Here is a 15,440-nt window from a genome sequence, read left to right on the forward strand (position 1 = left end):
GGCAATGGGAGCAATAGGGGGCAATGGGGATAATGGGGGCAATGGGGTCAATGGGGATAATGGGGGCAATTGGGGCAATGGGGGGGCAGTGGGGGGGCAATGGGGGGCAATGGGGGTCAATGGGGATAATGGGGGCAGTGGGGGGCAGTGGGGGCAATAGGGGCAATGGGAGGAATGGGGGGCAGTAGGGGGCAGTGGGGGCAATGGGGGCAGTGGGGCGAAATAGGGGGCAATGGGGGCAATGGGGGTCAATAGGGGGCAGTGGGGGCAATGGGGGCAATGGGGGGCAATGGGGGCACTGTGAGGGCACCTGAGGGTCAATGGGGGCATCTTAGGGTCATTTTGGGTCATTTTGGGGCATCTTGGGGTTATTTTGGGGGTATTTTGGGGCATCTTGGGGCCATTTTGGGGTATTTTGGGTCATTTTGGGGTATCCTGGGGTCATTTGTGGGCATTTTGGGGTCATTTGGGGCATCTTAGGGTCATTTTGGGTCATCTTGGGATCATTTTGGGGTATCTTGGGGTCATTTTGGGGTCATTTTTGGGCATCTTGGGTTTATTTTGGGGCACCTAGTGGTCAATGGGGGCATATGGGGGGGCATGGAGGGGCACCTTGGGGTTATTTGGGGCCATTGGGGTCACTTGGGGCACCTTGGGGTACTGTGAGGACACACCGGGGGTCTCAAGGACCCCTTAGAGTTAACATGGGGTCCATTAGGAGACAATTGGGGTGGGGGGGGGGACCTGGGGGGGAGGTGGGAATCCTATGGGGCAGTGGGGTCCCCCTGGGGATGTTGGGTCACTTTATGGCCCCCCTGTGACCCCATTTCCCCCCCCCCCCGGTCCCAGCTGTCCCAGCACATGAAGCTGAAGCTGCAGTTCACGGCGGGGGCTGCCCCCGAATTGAGACCCCCCCCCACCCCACAGCGACGCAACAGCCCCGGAACCATCCGGGACCTGTGGAACGACACCAAGGGCTGGGCAGGTCACAGTCCTTCTCACACCAACAGCCCAGCAGGGGCACCTTAGCAGGTGGGGCAATAGGGGGCAGGGGGGGACATGGGGGGCAATGGGGGGCAATGGGGACATGGGGGGCAATGGGGGGCAATGGGGACATGGGGGTCAATGGGGACATGGGGGGTCAGTGGGGACATGGGGGGCAATGGGGACATGGGGGTCAGTGGGGCCATTGGGGACATGGGGGGCAATGGGGGACATGGGGGGCAATGGGGACATGGGGGCAATGGGGACATGGGGGGCAATGGGGGTCTATGGGGGTCTATGGGGACATGGGGGTCAATGGGGCCATTGGGGGCCATTGGGGATATTGGGGTCAATGGGGACATGGGAGTCATAGAAGTCAACAGAGCCATTGGGGTCAGTGGGGGACATAGAGGTCAATGGGGCCATTGGGGTGAGTGGGTCCATTGGGGCCATTGGGGACATAGAGATCAATGGGCCATTGGGGTTAGTGGGGCCATTGGGTCGTGGGTCCATTGGGGTCCGTGGGTCCATTGGGGTCCGTGGGTCCATTGGGGTCCATGGGTCCATAGGGTCAGTGGGTCCATTGGGGTCCGTGGGTCCATTGGGGTCAGTGGGTCCATTGGGGTCAGTGGGTCCATTGGGGGTCAGTGGTCCATTGGGGTCCATGGGTCCATTGGGGTCCATTGGGGTCAGTGGGGACCATTGGGGTCAATGGGTCCATTGGGGTCAGTGGGTCCATTGGGGTCCATGGGTCCATTGGGGTCCATTGGGGTCAGTGGGTCCATTGGGGTCCATGGGTCCATTGGGGTCCATTGGGGTCAGTGGGTCCATTGTGGCCCATGGGTCCATTGGGGTCAATGGGTCCATTGGGGTCCATGGGTCCATTGGGGTCATGGGTCCATTGGGGTCCGTGGGTCCATTGGGGTCAGTGGGTCCACTGGGGTCCATTGGGGTCCATTGGGATCCATTGGGGTCCGTGGCTCCATTGGGGTCCATGGGGGTCCCTGTCCCCCCGTCCCTATAGGTCGGGCAGTGCCCTGGAGCGCCGCGCCATCACCCCCCCCGTGGGGTCCCCTGTGGGGCGCCCCCTGTGCCCCCCCCCCGACAGGACGGCGCTGTCCCTCGACAAGATCGCCAAGAGGAATGCAAGGTGCTGTGGTGGCACAGTGACCGGGATGGGGGGATGTGGGGATGTGTGGGGGGATATGGGGACATATGGGGCAATGGGGACATATGGGGTCAATAGGGGCAATGGGGGCTATGGGGACAATGGGGGCTATGGGGATGTATGGGGGCTATGGGGGCTATGGGATGTATGGGGGCTATGGGGTCAATAGGGGCAATGGGAACAATGGGGTCAGTGGGGACATATGGGGTCAATAGGGGCAATGGGAACAATGGGGTCAGTGGGGACATATGGGGTCAATAGGGGCAATGGGGACAATGGGGTCAGTGGGGACATATGGGGTCAGTGGGGACATATGGGGTCAATAGGGGCAATGGGGACATATGGAGTCAATGGGGACAATGGGGACATATAGGGTCAATAGGGGCAATGGGAACAATGGGGTCAGTGGGGACATATGGGGTCAATAGGGGCAGTGGGGACATGTGGGGTCAATAGGGGCAATGGGGTCAATAGGGGCAATGGGGACCATATGGGGACAATAGGGGCAATGGGGACATATGGGGTCTATAGGGGCAGTGGGGACATATGGGGTCAATAGGGGCAATAGGGGCAATGGGGACATATGGGGTCAGTGGGGACATATGGGGTCAGTGGGGTCAATACGGGCAATGGGGACATATGGGGGCAATAGGGGCTATGGGGACATATGGGTCAATGGGGACAATAGGGTCAGTGGGGACATATGGGGGCAATGGGGACAATGGGGTCAATAGGGGCAATGGGGACATATGGGGTCAATAGGGGCAATGGGGACATATGGGGTCAATAGGGGCAATGGGGACAATGGGGACATATGGGGTCAATGGGGACAATGGGGTCAGTGGGGACATATGGGGGCAATGGGGACATATGGGGTGAATGGGGGCAATGGGGACAATGGGGATGTATGGGGGCAATAGGGGCAATGGGGACATATGGGGCGATAGGGACATATGGGGATATACGGGGTCAGTGGGGCCATATGGGGTCAGTGGGGACAACGGGGTCAATAGGGGCAATGGGGACAATAGGGTCAATGGGAACAACATGGGGGACCCCACCGACCCCAACTGCAGTGGGGGTCAATAGGGGATGCCGTCCCCAGCCAATGGGGTGTGAGATGGGGCCGGGGCCTTGGGGGCAGGGAGGGGACAGTGGGGGGTTATGGGGCCATGGGGACATTGGGGGCCATTGGGGCCATGTGGCCCCACACTGCCAACCCCGGCACATTGGGGCCATTTTTGGGGCCATTTGGGGCCGTTTTTGGGGCCATTTGGGGCTGTGGCACTTTAATGCTGTTATTTATTGCATCTGTGTGACAATAAAGCGCTGGAACAGAGATGGTGCAACGGGACACTTGGGGGTCACTGTTGGGGTCACTTTAAGGACACTTTGGGGTCACTTTAGGGACCTTTTGGGGTCCCTTTGGGGTCCTTTTATGGTCCCTTTGGGGTCACTGGGATCCCCCCCCTCCCCCAGACCCTGTTTTCCCCCATATGGAGCCGCAATGGGGCCGGGTGAGACCATGGTTTATTGTCACGGTGTGGGGAGGGGACACTTGGGGGTCACTTTGGGGGCAGTTTGGGGTGATTTGGGGTCAGTTTGGGGTAATTTTGGGTTGATTTTGGGGTGATTTGGGGTGATTTTGGGGTGATTTTGGGGTGATTCTGGGGTCCCTTTGGGGTGATTTGGGGTGATTTTGGGGTAATTTTGGGGTGATTTTGGGCCCCTTTGGGGTCTGTCAGGCGCTGACGGGCTCCTGGACGTGGTTCTGCCTCTTGACCACGAAGAGCTTCTGCCCCGACACCGTCACCAGGAGGGAGTGCTCCCCAAACACCACTATGGGGACACAGCAATATAGGGTGTGGGGTGTGGGGTATGGGGTGTGGGGTATGGGATATGGGATATAGGGTATGGGATATGGGATATAGGGTATGGGTGCTCCCCAAACACCACTATGGGGACAGCGGGATATGGGGTGTGGGATATAGGGTATGGGGTATGGGATATAGGGTATGGGATATAGGATATGGGTGCTCCCCAAACACCACTATGGGGACACAGCGATATAGGGCGTGGGGTATGGGATATGGGATATAGGGTATGGGATATAGGATATGGGTGCTCCCCAAACACCACTATGGGGACAGCGGGATATAGGGCGTGGGGTGTGGGGTATGGGGTATGGGATATAGGGTATGGGATATGGGATATGGGATATAGGATATGGGGTATGGGATGTAGGGCATGGGTTATGAGGGAGTGCTCCCCAAACACCACTATGGGGACAGCGGGATATAGGGTGTGGGGTGTGGGGTATGGGATATAGGGTATGGGATATGGGATATGGGATATAGAGTATGGGATATAGGGTATGGGATATAGGGTATGGGATATAGGATATGGGATATAGGATATGGGATGTAGGATATAGGATATGGGATATGGGATATAGGATATGGGATATAGGATATGGGATATAGGATATGGGTTATAGGATATAGGATATGGGATATGGGATATAGGATATGGGATATAGGATATGGGATATGGTATATAGGATATAGGATATGGGATATGGGATATAGGATATAGGATATAGGATGTCGGTACCCGAGAGCCGTTTGAAGGGCGGCTGCTGCCCGCGGTGCAGCCTCATCCCACAGGCTGTTCCCAGCAGCTCCGTCAGCACCGCGGCTGTGTGCTCGTCGTTCTCCAGCTCCCCTGATGACTGACCCATAGCGACCCCATAGGGACCCATAACGACCCCATAGGAACCCCATAGGGACCCATAACAACCCCATAACCCTATAACAACCCCATAACGACCCCATAGGAACCCATAACCCCATAGGAACCCATAAGAACCCCATAGGAACCCATAACGACCCCATAGGGACCCATAACGGCCCCATAGGGACCCATAGGAACCCATAGGAACCCATAACAACCCCATAGGGACCCGTAACAACCCCATAACGACCCCATAGGGACCCCATAGGAACCCATAACGACCCCATAGGAACCCATAACAACCCCCCATATCCCCCATATCTCCCATATCCCCCATATCCCCCATATCCCCCCATATCCCCCATATCCCCCATATCCCCCCATATCCCCCCATATCCCCCATATCCCCCCATACCCCCCATACCCCCCATATCCCCCCATATCCCCCATATCCCCCATATCCCCCCATATCCCCCATATCTCCCCATATCCCCCATATCCCCCATATCCCCCCATATCCCCCCATATCCCCCATATCCCCCCATACCCCCCATACCCCCCATATCCCCCCATACCCCCCATACCCCCCATATCCCCCCATATCCCCCATATCTCCCCATATCCCCCCATGCCCCCCATATCCCCCCATATCCCCCCACTCACAGCCAGCACGGCTCCATCACTGATGACCAGGTATCCCACCTGGTCCGGGATTCGCTCCAAGCCCTGAGTCAGTGCCGTGGTCTGGGGGGGCAATGGGGGAAGTGTGGGGTTATTATGGGGGATATGGGGTTATTATGGGGGATATGGGGTTATTATGGGGGATATGGGGTTATAATGGGGGATATGGGGTTATAATGGGGGATATGGGGTTATTATGGGGGATATGGGGTTATTATGGGGGATATGGGGTTATAATGGGGGATATGGGGTTATTATGGGGGCAATGGGGTTATTATGGGGGCAATAGGGTTATTATAGGTTTATTATGGGGGCAATGGGGTTATTATGGGGGCAATAGGGTTATTATGGGGGCAATGGGGTTATTATGGGGGATATGGGGTTATTATGGGGGATATGGGGTTATTATGGGGGATATGGGGTTATTATGGGGGCAATAGGGTTATTATGGGGTTTATTATGGGGGCAATAGGGTTATTATGGGGGCAATAGGGTTATTATGGGGGCAATGGGGTTATTATGGGGGATATGGGGTTATTATGGGGGATATGGGGTTATTATGGGGGATATGGGGTTATTATGGGGGCAATAGGGTTATTATGGGGTTTATTATGGGGGCAATAGGGTTATTATGGGGGCAATGGGGTTATTATGGGGGATATGGGGTTATTATGGGGGATATGGGGTTATTATGGGGGATATGGGGTTATTGTGGGGGATATGGGGTTATTATGGGGTTATTATGGGGGATATGGGGTTTATTATGGGGGATATGGGGTTATTATGGGGGATATGGGGTTATTATGGGGGATATGGGGTTATTATGGGGGATATGGGGTTATTGTGGGGGATATGGGGTTATTATGGGGTTATTATGGGGGATATGGGGTTTATTATGGGGGATATGGGGTTATTATGGGGGATATGGGGTTATTATGGGGGATATGGGGTTATTGTGGGGGCAATGGGGTTATTATGGGAGCAATAGGGTTATTATGGGGGATATGGGGTTTATTATGAGGGCAATGGGGTTATTATGGGGACAATGGGGTTTATTATGGGGGCAATGGGGTTATTATGGGGGATATGGGGTTATTATGGGGGATATGGGGTTTATTATGGGGGCAATGGGGTTATTATGGGGGCAATGGGGTCATAATAGTGGTAGTGGGGTCATTATGGGGTTATTATAGGGTTATTATACGGTTATTATGGGGTTATGGGGTTATTATAGGGTTATTATGGGGTTATTATGGGGTTATGGGGTTATTATAGGGTTATTATGGGGTTATTATGGGGGTTGTGGGGTTATTATAGGGTTATTATAGGGTTATTATGGGGTTATGGGGTTATTATGGGGTTATTATGGGGGCAATGGTGTCACCCCCCCCCCTTATTGCCCCCCATCCCCCCCGTTGTTCCCCCAGTTCCGCCATCACCATCTCCTCCTTCCGCGTTGGTCAGCTGACCGCCAAGCCCCGCCCCCCTCCCTTCCCATTGGCTCAGCGTTCTGCCCATCTCTTTAATCCCCGCCACCTCCATTCCTATTGGCTCAGGGTTCTGCCCATCTCTTTAATCCCCGCCCCCTCCATTCCTATTGGCTCAGCGTTCTGCCCGTCCCCTTAATCCCCGCCCCCTCCTTCCCATTGGCAGGACGCGAATAGTCACGAGTCGATTTGCATACAGCGCGCGCTCACGCTGATGAGGAACGAATATTCACGAGTCGATTTGCATACAGCGCGCGCCCGCGATCTAGGGGGCTTTTGGGGCCTTTATTTGGGGTCTGGGGCCTTTATTTGGGGTTTAGGGCCGTTATTTGGGGATTGAAGCTGTTATTTGGGGTCTGGGGGCACTTTTGTGGGCTGGAGGTTTTGGAGATGCCCCCCCACCTTCTTCTGTGTCTATTGGGGGGGGGTCCCCATATCTGCCCCCATGGGGGGGGGTACGACACATCTATGGGGTCCTTTGGGGTCGTTCCCCACTCGGTCTGTTCCCATTGAGGAGCATCTGTGTGTCTCTGCCCCATCCTTAGGGGTGTCTCTGGGGGGTCCCATCTCCTGGCTGTCCTTAATGTCCCCCTTAGTGTCCCCAATGTCCCCATCCCCATTGCCCCCTTTACTGCCCCTTTCACGTCCCTATTGCCCCCCTTACTGCCTCTGGGTGCCCCCCTTGTCCCCTTCCCACCCCCACTGCCCCCATTGCTGCCCCCATGTGCCCTCAATGCCCCCTTTGCTGCCCCCATTGTCCCCCTTTCTGTCCCCAGATGCCCCCTCCATGCCCCCATTGCCCCCCTTACTGCCTCTGGGTGCCCCCAATGTCCCCTTTGCTTCCCTATGTGCCCTCAATGCCCCCTCCCCACCCCCAATGCCCCCCATTGCAGCCCCCACGTGCCCTCAATTCCCCCTTCCCACCCCCCCTGCCCCCCATTTCAGCCCCCATGTGCCCTCAATTCCCCCTTCCCACCCCCACTGCCCCCCATTGCTGCCCCCATTGCCCCCTTTTCTGTCCCCAGATGCCCCCAATGCCCCCTTCATGCCCCCACTGCCCCCATTGCTGCCCCCATGTGCCCTCAATGCCCCCTTTGCTGTCCCCATTGCCCCCTTTTCTGTCCCCAGATGCCCCCAATGCCCCCTTCCCACCCCCACTGCCCCCATTGCTGCCCCCATGTGCCCTCAATGCCCCCTTTGCTGTCCCCATTGCCCCCCTTTCTGTCCCCAGATGCCCCCCATGCCCCCTTCCCACCCCCCCTGCCCCCCATTGCTGCCCCCATTGCCCCCCTTTCTGTCCCCAGATGCCCCCAACGCCCCCTTCATGCCCCCACTGCTGCCCCCATGTGCACTCAATGCCCCCTTTGCTGTCCCCATTGACCCCATTGCTGCCCCCATTGCCCCCTTTTCTGTCCCCAGATGCCCCCAATTCCCCCTCCCCACCCCCCCTGCCCCCCATTACAGCCCCCCTGTTCCCTCAGCTCCCCCCCTCACTGCCCCCATCCCCCCCCCATCCCTGATCACCCTGAACGCAGCCCCATGTCCCGGCACAATGACATCAGCCGCCCCCATTGCCCACCCCCTGCTCTGCTCCTGGGTGGGGGGGTCCTCGCTCAGCCCCCTCCACAGCCCCTCGTCCCCCTCACACTCAAACAGGTCCCCGGCCACCAGCACCGTCCCCACGTCGGTCCCACGTACCAACACACTGACGTGGGCCTTTACGTGACCTGGAGTAGCCACCACCTCCACCAACCCGGGGTGTGGGGCGTACGGGACCCCCTGAGCCAACTTATGGGGCAGGAAGAGCCCGGCCCCACAGCTCAGATCGAAGCCCACCAAGATGGAGGCGGAAGGGAACAGGTTGATGTTCCCCACGTGGTCCGAGTGGCCGTGGGTGCACAGCACGTGGGTGACGTCCCGTGGGGTGACCCCAATAGATTCCAGCCCGTCCAGGAGGCGCCGCCGGCCCCACGGCCCCCCCGTGTCCACCAGGGCCGTGACGGGACCCCCCCTCACTAATGTGACGCTTCCATCCGCCTCCAACGTCCCGTCAGGTCGCGGGCGGCTGAATCCCTCCTGGACGATGGTCAGGCTGTAGGGGGAGCCCGCGATGTGCTGGGACCCCAATGGGGCTGTATGGATGGATGGGAACATGGCGGGGGGCTGCAAAAAGGGGAGGGGGATATAATGGAACACAGAGACAGGTACAGGCACAGAGAGGGGCCCTCACTGCCCCCATTGACCACAATAGTGCCCACATTGACCCCAATAGTGTCCCACATTGACCACCATTGACCCTAATGGTTCCCCCATTGACCCCAATAGTGCCCCCATTGACCCCCATAGTTCCCCCATTGACCCCAATAGTGCACCTATTGACCCCCATTGACCCCCATAGTTCCCCCATTGACCCCAATAGTGCACCTATTGACCCCCATTGACCCCCATAGTTCCCCTATTGACCCCCATAGTTGCCCCTATTGACCCCCATTGACCCCACAGTTCCCCCATTGCCCCCCATTGACCCCAGTAGTTCCCCCATTGACCCCACAGTTCCACCATTGGACCCCATTGACACCAACAGTGCCCCTATTGACCCCCATTGACCCCACAGTTCTCCCATTGGCCCCCATTGACCCCAACAGATCCCCCATTGCCCCCCATTGACCCCAATAGTGCCCCCATTGCCCCCCATTGACCCCAATAGTGCCTCTATTGGCCCCCATTGACCCCAATAGTTCCCCATTGGCCCCCATGACCCCAATAGTGCCCCCATTGACACCACAGTTCCACCACTGGACCCCATTGACCCCAACAGTGCCCCCATTGACCCCCATAGTTCCTCCATTGGCCCCCATGACCCCAATAGTGCCCCCATTGACCCTCATAGTTCCCCTATTGACCCCAATAGTGCACCTATTGACCCCCATTGACCCCAGTAGTTCCTCCATTGGCTCCCATTGACCCCAATAGTGCCCCCATTGACCCCCATAGTTCCTCCATTGGTCCCCATTGACCCCACAGTGCCCCCATTGACCCCAACAGATCCCCCATTGCCCCCCATAGTTGCCCCTATTGGCCCCTATTGACCCCAATAGTGCACCTATTGACCCCCACAACCCCAATAGTTCCCCTATTGACCCCAATAGTGCACCTATTGGCCCCCATTGACCCCAATAGTTCCCCTATTGACCCCAATAGTTCCCCTATTGACCCCCATTGACCCCAGTAGTTCCCCCATTGACCCCACAGTTCCACCACTGGACCCCATTGACCCCAACAGTGCCCCCATTGACCCCCATAGTTGCCCCTATTGACCCCCATTGACCCCACAGTTCCTCCATTGGCCCCCATTGACCCCAATAGTGCCCCCATTGACCCCCATAGTTCCCCCATTGACCCCCATAGTTGCCCCTATTGGCCCCCATTGACCCCTATTGATCCCAATAGTGCATCTATTGACCCCCACAACCCCAATAGTTCCCCTATTGACCCCAATAGTGCACCTATTGGCCCCCATTGACCCCAGTAGTTCCCCCATTGCCCCCCATTGACCCCAATAGTGCCCCCATTGACCCCACAGTTCCACCACTGGACCCCACTGACCCCAATAGTGCCCCCATTGACCCCCATAGTTCCTCCATTGGCCCCCATTGACCCCACAGTGCCCCCACTGACCCCAATAGATCCCCCATTGCCCCCCATTGACCCCAATAGTTCCCCTATTGACCCCCATTGACCCCCATGACCCCAATAGTGCCCCTATTGACCCCCATTGACCCCCATGACCCCAATAGTGCCCCCATTGACCCCCATAGTTCCCCTATTGACCCCAATAGTGCCCCTATTGACCCCCATTGACCCCAATAGTTCCCCCATTGCCCCCCATAGTTCCCCATTACCCCCCATAACCCCACGATCCCCCGACGCCATTTTCCCCCCCCATTCTCTCTCCCGGAAGAGGCGGGGCCACGACCGGAAGTCGCCTCATGGGCTCCGCCATGTTTGGACCCGAGCACTTTCCGTCCCCACCGCTGCGCGCCGCCATGTTTATACCGAGCCCAGGCCGAGACCCCCATCAATAGGGGCCTTTCCCAATAGAACAGACCCCTCCCTTCCTCCCCGTTACCGTTATCCGGTCCGGATGGAGTTGTGGATTCCTTCAGAGCTCCTCCAGCTCCGCCATCTTGAATCACCGCCGCCTCACGGTCTCGCTTAGGCCCAAACAGCTACTGCGCATGCGCGCGGAGAACGCTCGAGCACTGCGCATGCGCTGCGGCGGGCAGGATGTACGCATGCGTAGCGCTCAACTCGCAGGTCCTGGCAGGGCGGTAGTCCTCCAGGCACCGTTAGGTCCTCCAAGACCCCCTTTAGGTCCTCCAAGACCCTCTTTGGGTCCTCCAAGCACCACCAATGGGTTCAGAGCTGGGACTGGGGGGGAATTGGGGTCTTTTAGGGGGGTCTCAATGGTAACAAACACCCAGAACTCCATACAGTGATACAGACCAGCATCATTTATTACAGTGGGTGGGTTGGGACGTTGTAGGATCCAAACCAGTGGGTCCTCCAAGACCCCCCTTATGGGTCCTCCAAGTACCATCAATGGGATCAGAGATGGATTGAGGGGGAAAATGGGGCTATAGGGAAGAAATGGGTCCTCCAAGAACCCCTTTAGGTCCTCCAAGACCTTTAGGTCCTCCAAGAACCCCTTTAGGTCCTCCAAGACCTTTAGGTCCTCCAAGACCCCTATAGGTCCTCCAAGACCTTTAGGTCCTCCAAGAACCCCTTTAGGTCCTCCAAGACCTTTAGGTCCTCCAAGACCCCTATAGGTCCTCCAAGAACCCCTATAGGTCCTCCAAGACCTTTAGGTCCTCCAAGACCCCCTCTGGGTCCTCCAAGACCTTTAGGTCCTCCAAGACCTTTAGGTCCTCCAAGACCCCTCTGGGTCCTCCAAGACCTTTAGGTCCTCCAAGACCCCCTTTGGGTCCTCCAAGCACCACCAATGGGATCAGAGCAGGGACTGGGGGTCTCTAGGTAGGAAATAGGGGGGTGGGGGGGTTATGGGATAAGGGGGGGGGGGTCTTTCTTTGCTGTGGTTGCCATGGTAATTAACGAACCAGGTATTCCTTCCTCTTATTGAGTCGGGCCTGACACAAAGCGAAGCCTCCCAATATGAGATAAAGACCCGCAGCCACAAAGCAATTGGTTCCGACCCGTTCGTACAGCCCATAGATCCGGTCCGGACCACTACAATGGATGGAGATAAGAGATAAAGGGGATTCAATGGTTCATAAGGGGGTTGGTATCAACTTTGACACCCCTCACCCCAATAATAGACCCCCAGTAGGCCCTAATAGCCCCCAATAGCCCATAATAGCCCCTAATAGACCCCAATGGACCCCAATAGCCCCTAATAGACCCCAATGGACCCCAATAGACCCTAACAGACCCCAATGGACCCCAATAGCCCCTAATAGACCCCAATGGACCCCAATAGACCCTAATAGACCCCAATAAACCCCAATGAATCCCAATAGACCCCAATAGCCCCCAACGGACCCCAATAGCCCCTAATAGACCCCAATAGCTCCCAGTGGACCCCAATAGAGCCCAATAGACCCTAATAGACCCCAATAGCCCCTAATAGACCCCAATGGACCCCAATAGACCCCAATAGCCCCTAATAGACCCCAATGGACCCCAACAGACCCCAACAGCCCCTAATAGACCCCAATGGACCCCAATAGACCCCAATAGCCCCTAATAGACCCCAATAGAACCTAATAGACCCTAATAGACCCCAATGGACCCCAATAGCCCCTAATAGACCCCAATAGACCCCAATAGCCCCTAATAGACCCCAATGGACTCCAATAGACCCCAAGAGCCCCCAGCACCCCCAATAGCCCCCATCAGCCCCCAATAGCCCCTAATAGACCCAGATAGCCCCCAACAGACCCCAGCAGACCACAATAGCCCCTAATAGGCCCCAATAGACCCCAATGAATCCCAATAAACCCTAATAGACCCCAATAACCCCCAATAGACCCCAATAGACTCTAATAGACCCCAATAGCCCCCAATGGACCCCAATAGACCCTAATAGATCCCAATAGACCCCAATACCCCCCATCAGCCCCCAATAGACCCTAATAGACCCCAATGCCCCCCATCAGCCCCCAATAGACCCCCATAGACCCCAACTCACTCATTGAAGTCCTCCTCGGTGAACGGGACGTCCTCGATCAGCACAGCTGAATGGACGTTGAAGAAGATCCCCAACAGAACCTGGGGGGGGGGGAAAGAGGGGACATAAAGATGGCTGCCATACCCCCCCCCACCCCCTTTATGTCACTGCCCCCCCCCCCCATATGTCACCCCCCCTTTGTGTCACTCACTTCCTGCTGTCCCCTCCCCTCCCCCCCCCATTAGGTCTCAATGTCACCCCACACAATGTCACCGTCAACACCCTGTGGGGCGGATGGAACCGGAATGGGGCAGGATGGGGGGGAGGGGACAATAGGGACAATGGGGACAATAGGGACGGTGGGGACAATGGGATATGGGGACTATGGGGGACTATGGGGGACAATGGGGTGGGAGGACAATGGGAAATGGGGACAATGGGGATCAATGGGGACAATAAAGTGGGGGGACAGTGGGGACAACAGTGGGGTTAATGGGATATGGGGACACTGTGGACAATGGGATAGGGGGACAATAGGGACAATAAAGTGGGGGGACAATAGGGACAATAAAATGGGGGAACAATGGGGACGACAGTGGGGTCAATGGGATATGGGGACAATGGGGACAGTGGGGCCGGATGTGGGGTGGTTGGGGACACGGCGCAGTGACACAGCAGCGCCTGATGCCCCAAAGGGGAAGTGGGGGGTGGGGCTGTGGGGCTGGCCCTATAGAAACCCCCCCCACACAGCACATGGGGACCCTACAGCCCCATAGAGACCCCACAGCCCAGTAGAAATATCTATGGCCCCATAAAGACCCCCATGGTCCCATAGAGACACCCTCAGACCCCCCTCAGAACCCCTACAGGCCCAACAGAACCCCCATAGAGCCCCTATAGGCCCCATAGAACCCCCATAGGCCCAAAAGAACCCCATAGAACCCCATATAGTCCCAATAGAACCCTGTAAAACCCCATATAGTCCCAATAGAACCCCTGCAGGCCCCACAGAACCCCATAGAACCCCTATAGGCCCCATAGAACCCCCATAGGCCCAAAAGAACCCCCATAGAACCCCATATAGTCCCAATAGAACCCTGTAAAACCCCATATAGTCCCAATAGAACCCCCGTAGGCCCCACAGAACCCTATAGAGCCCCTATAGGCCCCATAGAACCCCCATAGGCCCAAAAGAACCCCCATAGAACCCCATATAGTTCCAATAGAACCCTGTAAAACCCCATATAGTCCCAATAGAACCCCTGTAGGCCCCACAGAACCCCATAGAGCCCCTATAGGCCCCATAGAACCCCCATAGGCCCAAAAGAACCCCCACAGAACCCCATATAGTTCCAATAGAACCCTGTAAAACCCCATATAGTCCCAATAGAACCCCCGTAGGCCCCACAGAACCCCATAGAACCCCTATAGGCCCCATAGAACCCCCATAGAACCCCTATACGCCCCACAGAACCCCCTAAAACCCCATATAGTCCCAATAGAACCCCCATAGGTCCAACAGAACCCCCATAGAACCCCTATAGGCCTAATAAAGCCCCCACAGAACCCCATATAGGCCCAACAGAACCCCATAGAACCCCATATAGACCCCATAGAACCCCCACAGAACCCCATATAGGCCCAACAGAACCCCATAGAACCCCATAGATCCCCCATAGAACCCCATATAGACCCCATAGAACCCCATAGATCCCCCATGGAACCCCATAGATCCCCCATGGAACCCCATATAGGCCCCATAGAACCCCATATAGGCCCCATAGAACCCCATATAGACCCTATAGACCCCATAGAACCCCATATAGACCCCATAGAACCCCATAGGCCCAACGGAACCGCCCCCCCTCCCCCATTCACCAGCATGACGACGCCCCATGCGCTCAGCACGATGCCGCAGGCCGCCAGCTTGGGCCCGCAGCACAGCAACGACACCATGGCGACCTCCCTCCTTCCTCGGCGGTGCTATATGACGTCACGCCCGCGTCGCGATGACGTCAGAACGACGTCAGAAAGCGGAAGCGACCCGCGAATCTTCCCCCCTCCCGGAGCTGCTGCGCGGCCGAGCCGCTGCAGCAGACTGAGGCGGCGCTCCGGTGTGACGTCATAAAAGCGCGACGGGCGGCGCGCGTTGTAGACGTCACGGCGAGAGTTGGAGCGCAAGTCTCGCGATAGGAGGGAT

General features: G+C 56.9%; 2 protein-coding genes and 1 long non-coding RNA gene across 7 annotated transcripts; 1 reads left to right on the plus strand and 2 right to left on the minus strand.

Moving 5' to 3' along the window:
- Positions 1-3,665: 3,665 nt before the first annotated feature.
- Positions 3,666-11,311, minus strand: LOC146751517 (ragulator complex protein LAMTOR4-like). Of its 3 annotated transcripts, XM_085534427.1 has the most exons (6): positions 11,183-11,311; positions 8,752-9,216; positions 5,549-5,629; positions 4,766-4,883; positions 3,860-3,991; positions 3,666-3,794 (listed from the first exon to the last, which is right to left on the minus strand). In XM_085534427.1, the coding sequence occupies exons 2-5, from the start codon at positions 9,205-9,207 to the stop codon at positions 3,894-3,896; spliced, it is 753 nt and encodes a 250-aa protein (XP_085390553.1). In that variant the 5' UTR covers positions 9,208-9,216; positions 11,183-11,311; the 3' UTR covers positions 3,666-3,794; positions 3,860-3,893. The 3 variants fall into 3 exon arrangements, with proteins under 3 accessions (XP_085390553.1, XP_085390552.1, XP_085390554.1); XM_085534426.1 differs by having other exon boundaries at positions 3,666-3,991; XM_085534428.1 differs by lacking the exons at positions 8,752-9,216; positions 11,183-11,311 and adding an exon at positions 7,006-7,046 and having other exon boundaries at positions 3,666-3,991.
- On the plus strand, positions 3,903-7,656 carry LOC146751518 (uncharacterized). The gene is made up of 2 exons (XR_014941443.1): positions 3,903-4,014; positions 7,220-7,656. It is a non-coding gene; the product is annotated as an uncharacterized LOC146751518 (long non-coding RNA).
- A 241-nt stretch (positions 11,312-11,552) lies between the features above and the next one.
- Positions 11,553-15,358, minus strand: LOC146751519 (ribonuclease kappa). Of its 3 annotated transcripts, none has more exons than XR_014941442.1 (4): positions 15,119-15,358; positions 13,262-13,341; positions 12,011-12,300; positions 11,553-11,838 (listed from the first exon to the last, which is right to left on the minus strand). XR_014941442.1 is itself a non-coding variant. In XM_085534429.1 (3 exons), exons 1-3 carry the CDS (start codon positions 15,194-15,196, stop codon positions 12,162-12,164), a joined length of 297 nt encoding a protein of 98 aa, XP_085390555.1. In that variant the 5' UTR covers positions 15,197-15,358; the 3' UTR covers positions 11,553-12,161. The 3 variants fall into 3 exon arrangements, 1 of the variants encoding a protein (XP_085390555.1); XR_014941441.1 differs by having other exon boundaries at positions 11,553-11,936; XM_085534429.1 differs by having other exon boundaries at positions 11,553-12,300.
- Between the last annotated feature and the right edge of the window lie 82 nt (positions 15,359-15,440).

The sequence above is a fragment of the Coturnix japonica genome, unplaced genomic scaffold (assembly GCF_054131305.1).
Source record: "Coturnix japonica strain WE unplaced genomic scaffold, WE-NBRP24 Scf082, whole genome shotgun sequence".
Lineage (NCBI taxonomy): Eukaryota > Metazoa > Chordata > Aves > Galliformes > Phasianidae > Coturnix > Coturnix japonica.

Excerpts from the sequence above, each read along its gene's own strand:
- LOC146751517 (XM_085534427.1), bottom strand. The coding sequence starts at position 9,207 with ATGTTCCCATCCATCCATACAGCCCCATTGGGGTCCCAGCACATCGCG. Across the intron at positions 5,630-8,751 it reads AGGCCCACGTCAGTGTGTTG|ACCACGGCACTGACTCAGGG; the intron begins GTACGTGGGACC and ends TTGCCCCCCCAG. Across the intron at positions 4,884-5,548 it reads GTGATGGAGCCGTGCTGGCT|TCATCAGGGGAGCTGGAGAA; the intron begins GTGAGTGGGGGG and ends GCTATGGGTCAG.
- LOC146751519 (XM_085534429.1), bottom strand. The coding sequence starts at position 15,196 with ATGGTGTCGTTGCTGTGCTGCGGGCCCAAGCTGGCGGCCTGCGGCATC. Across the intron at positions 13,342-15,118 it reads CATGGGGCGTCGTCATGCTG|GTTCTGTTGGGGATCTTCTT; the intron begins GTGAATGGGGGA and ends CCCCCCCCCCAG. Across the intron at positions 12,301-13,261 it reads ACCGAGGAGGACTTCAATGA|TGGTCCGGACCGGATCTATG; the intron begins GTGAGTTGGGGT and ends CATCCATTGTAG.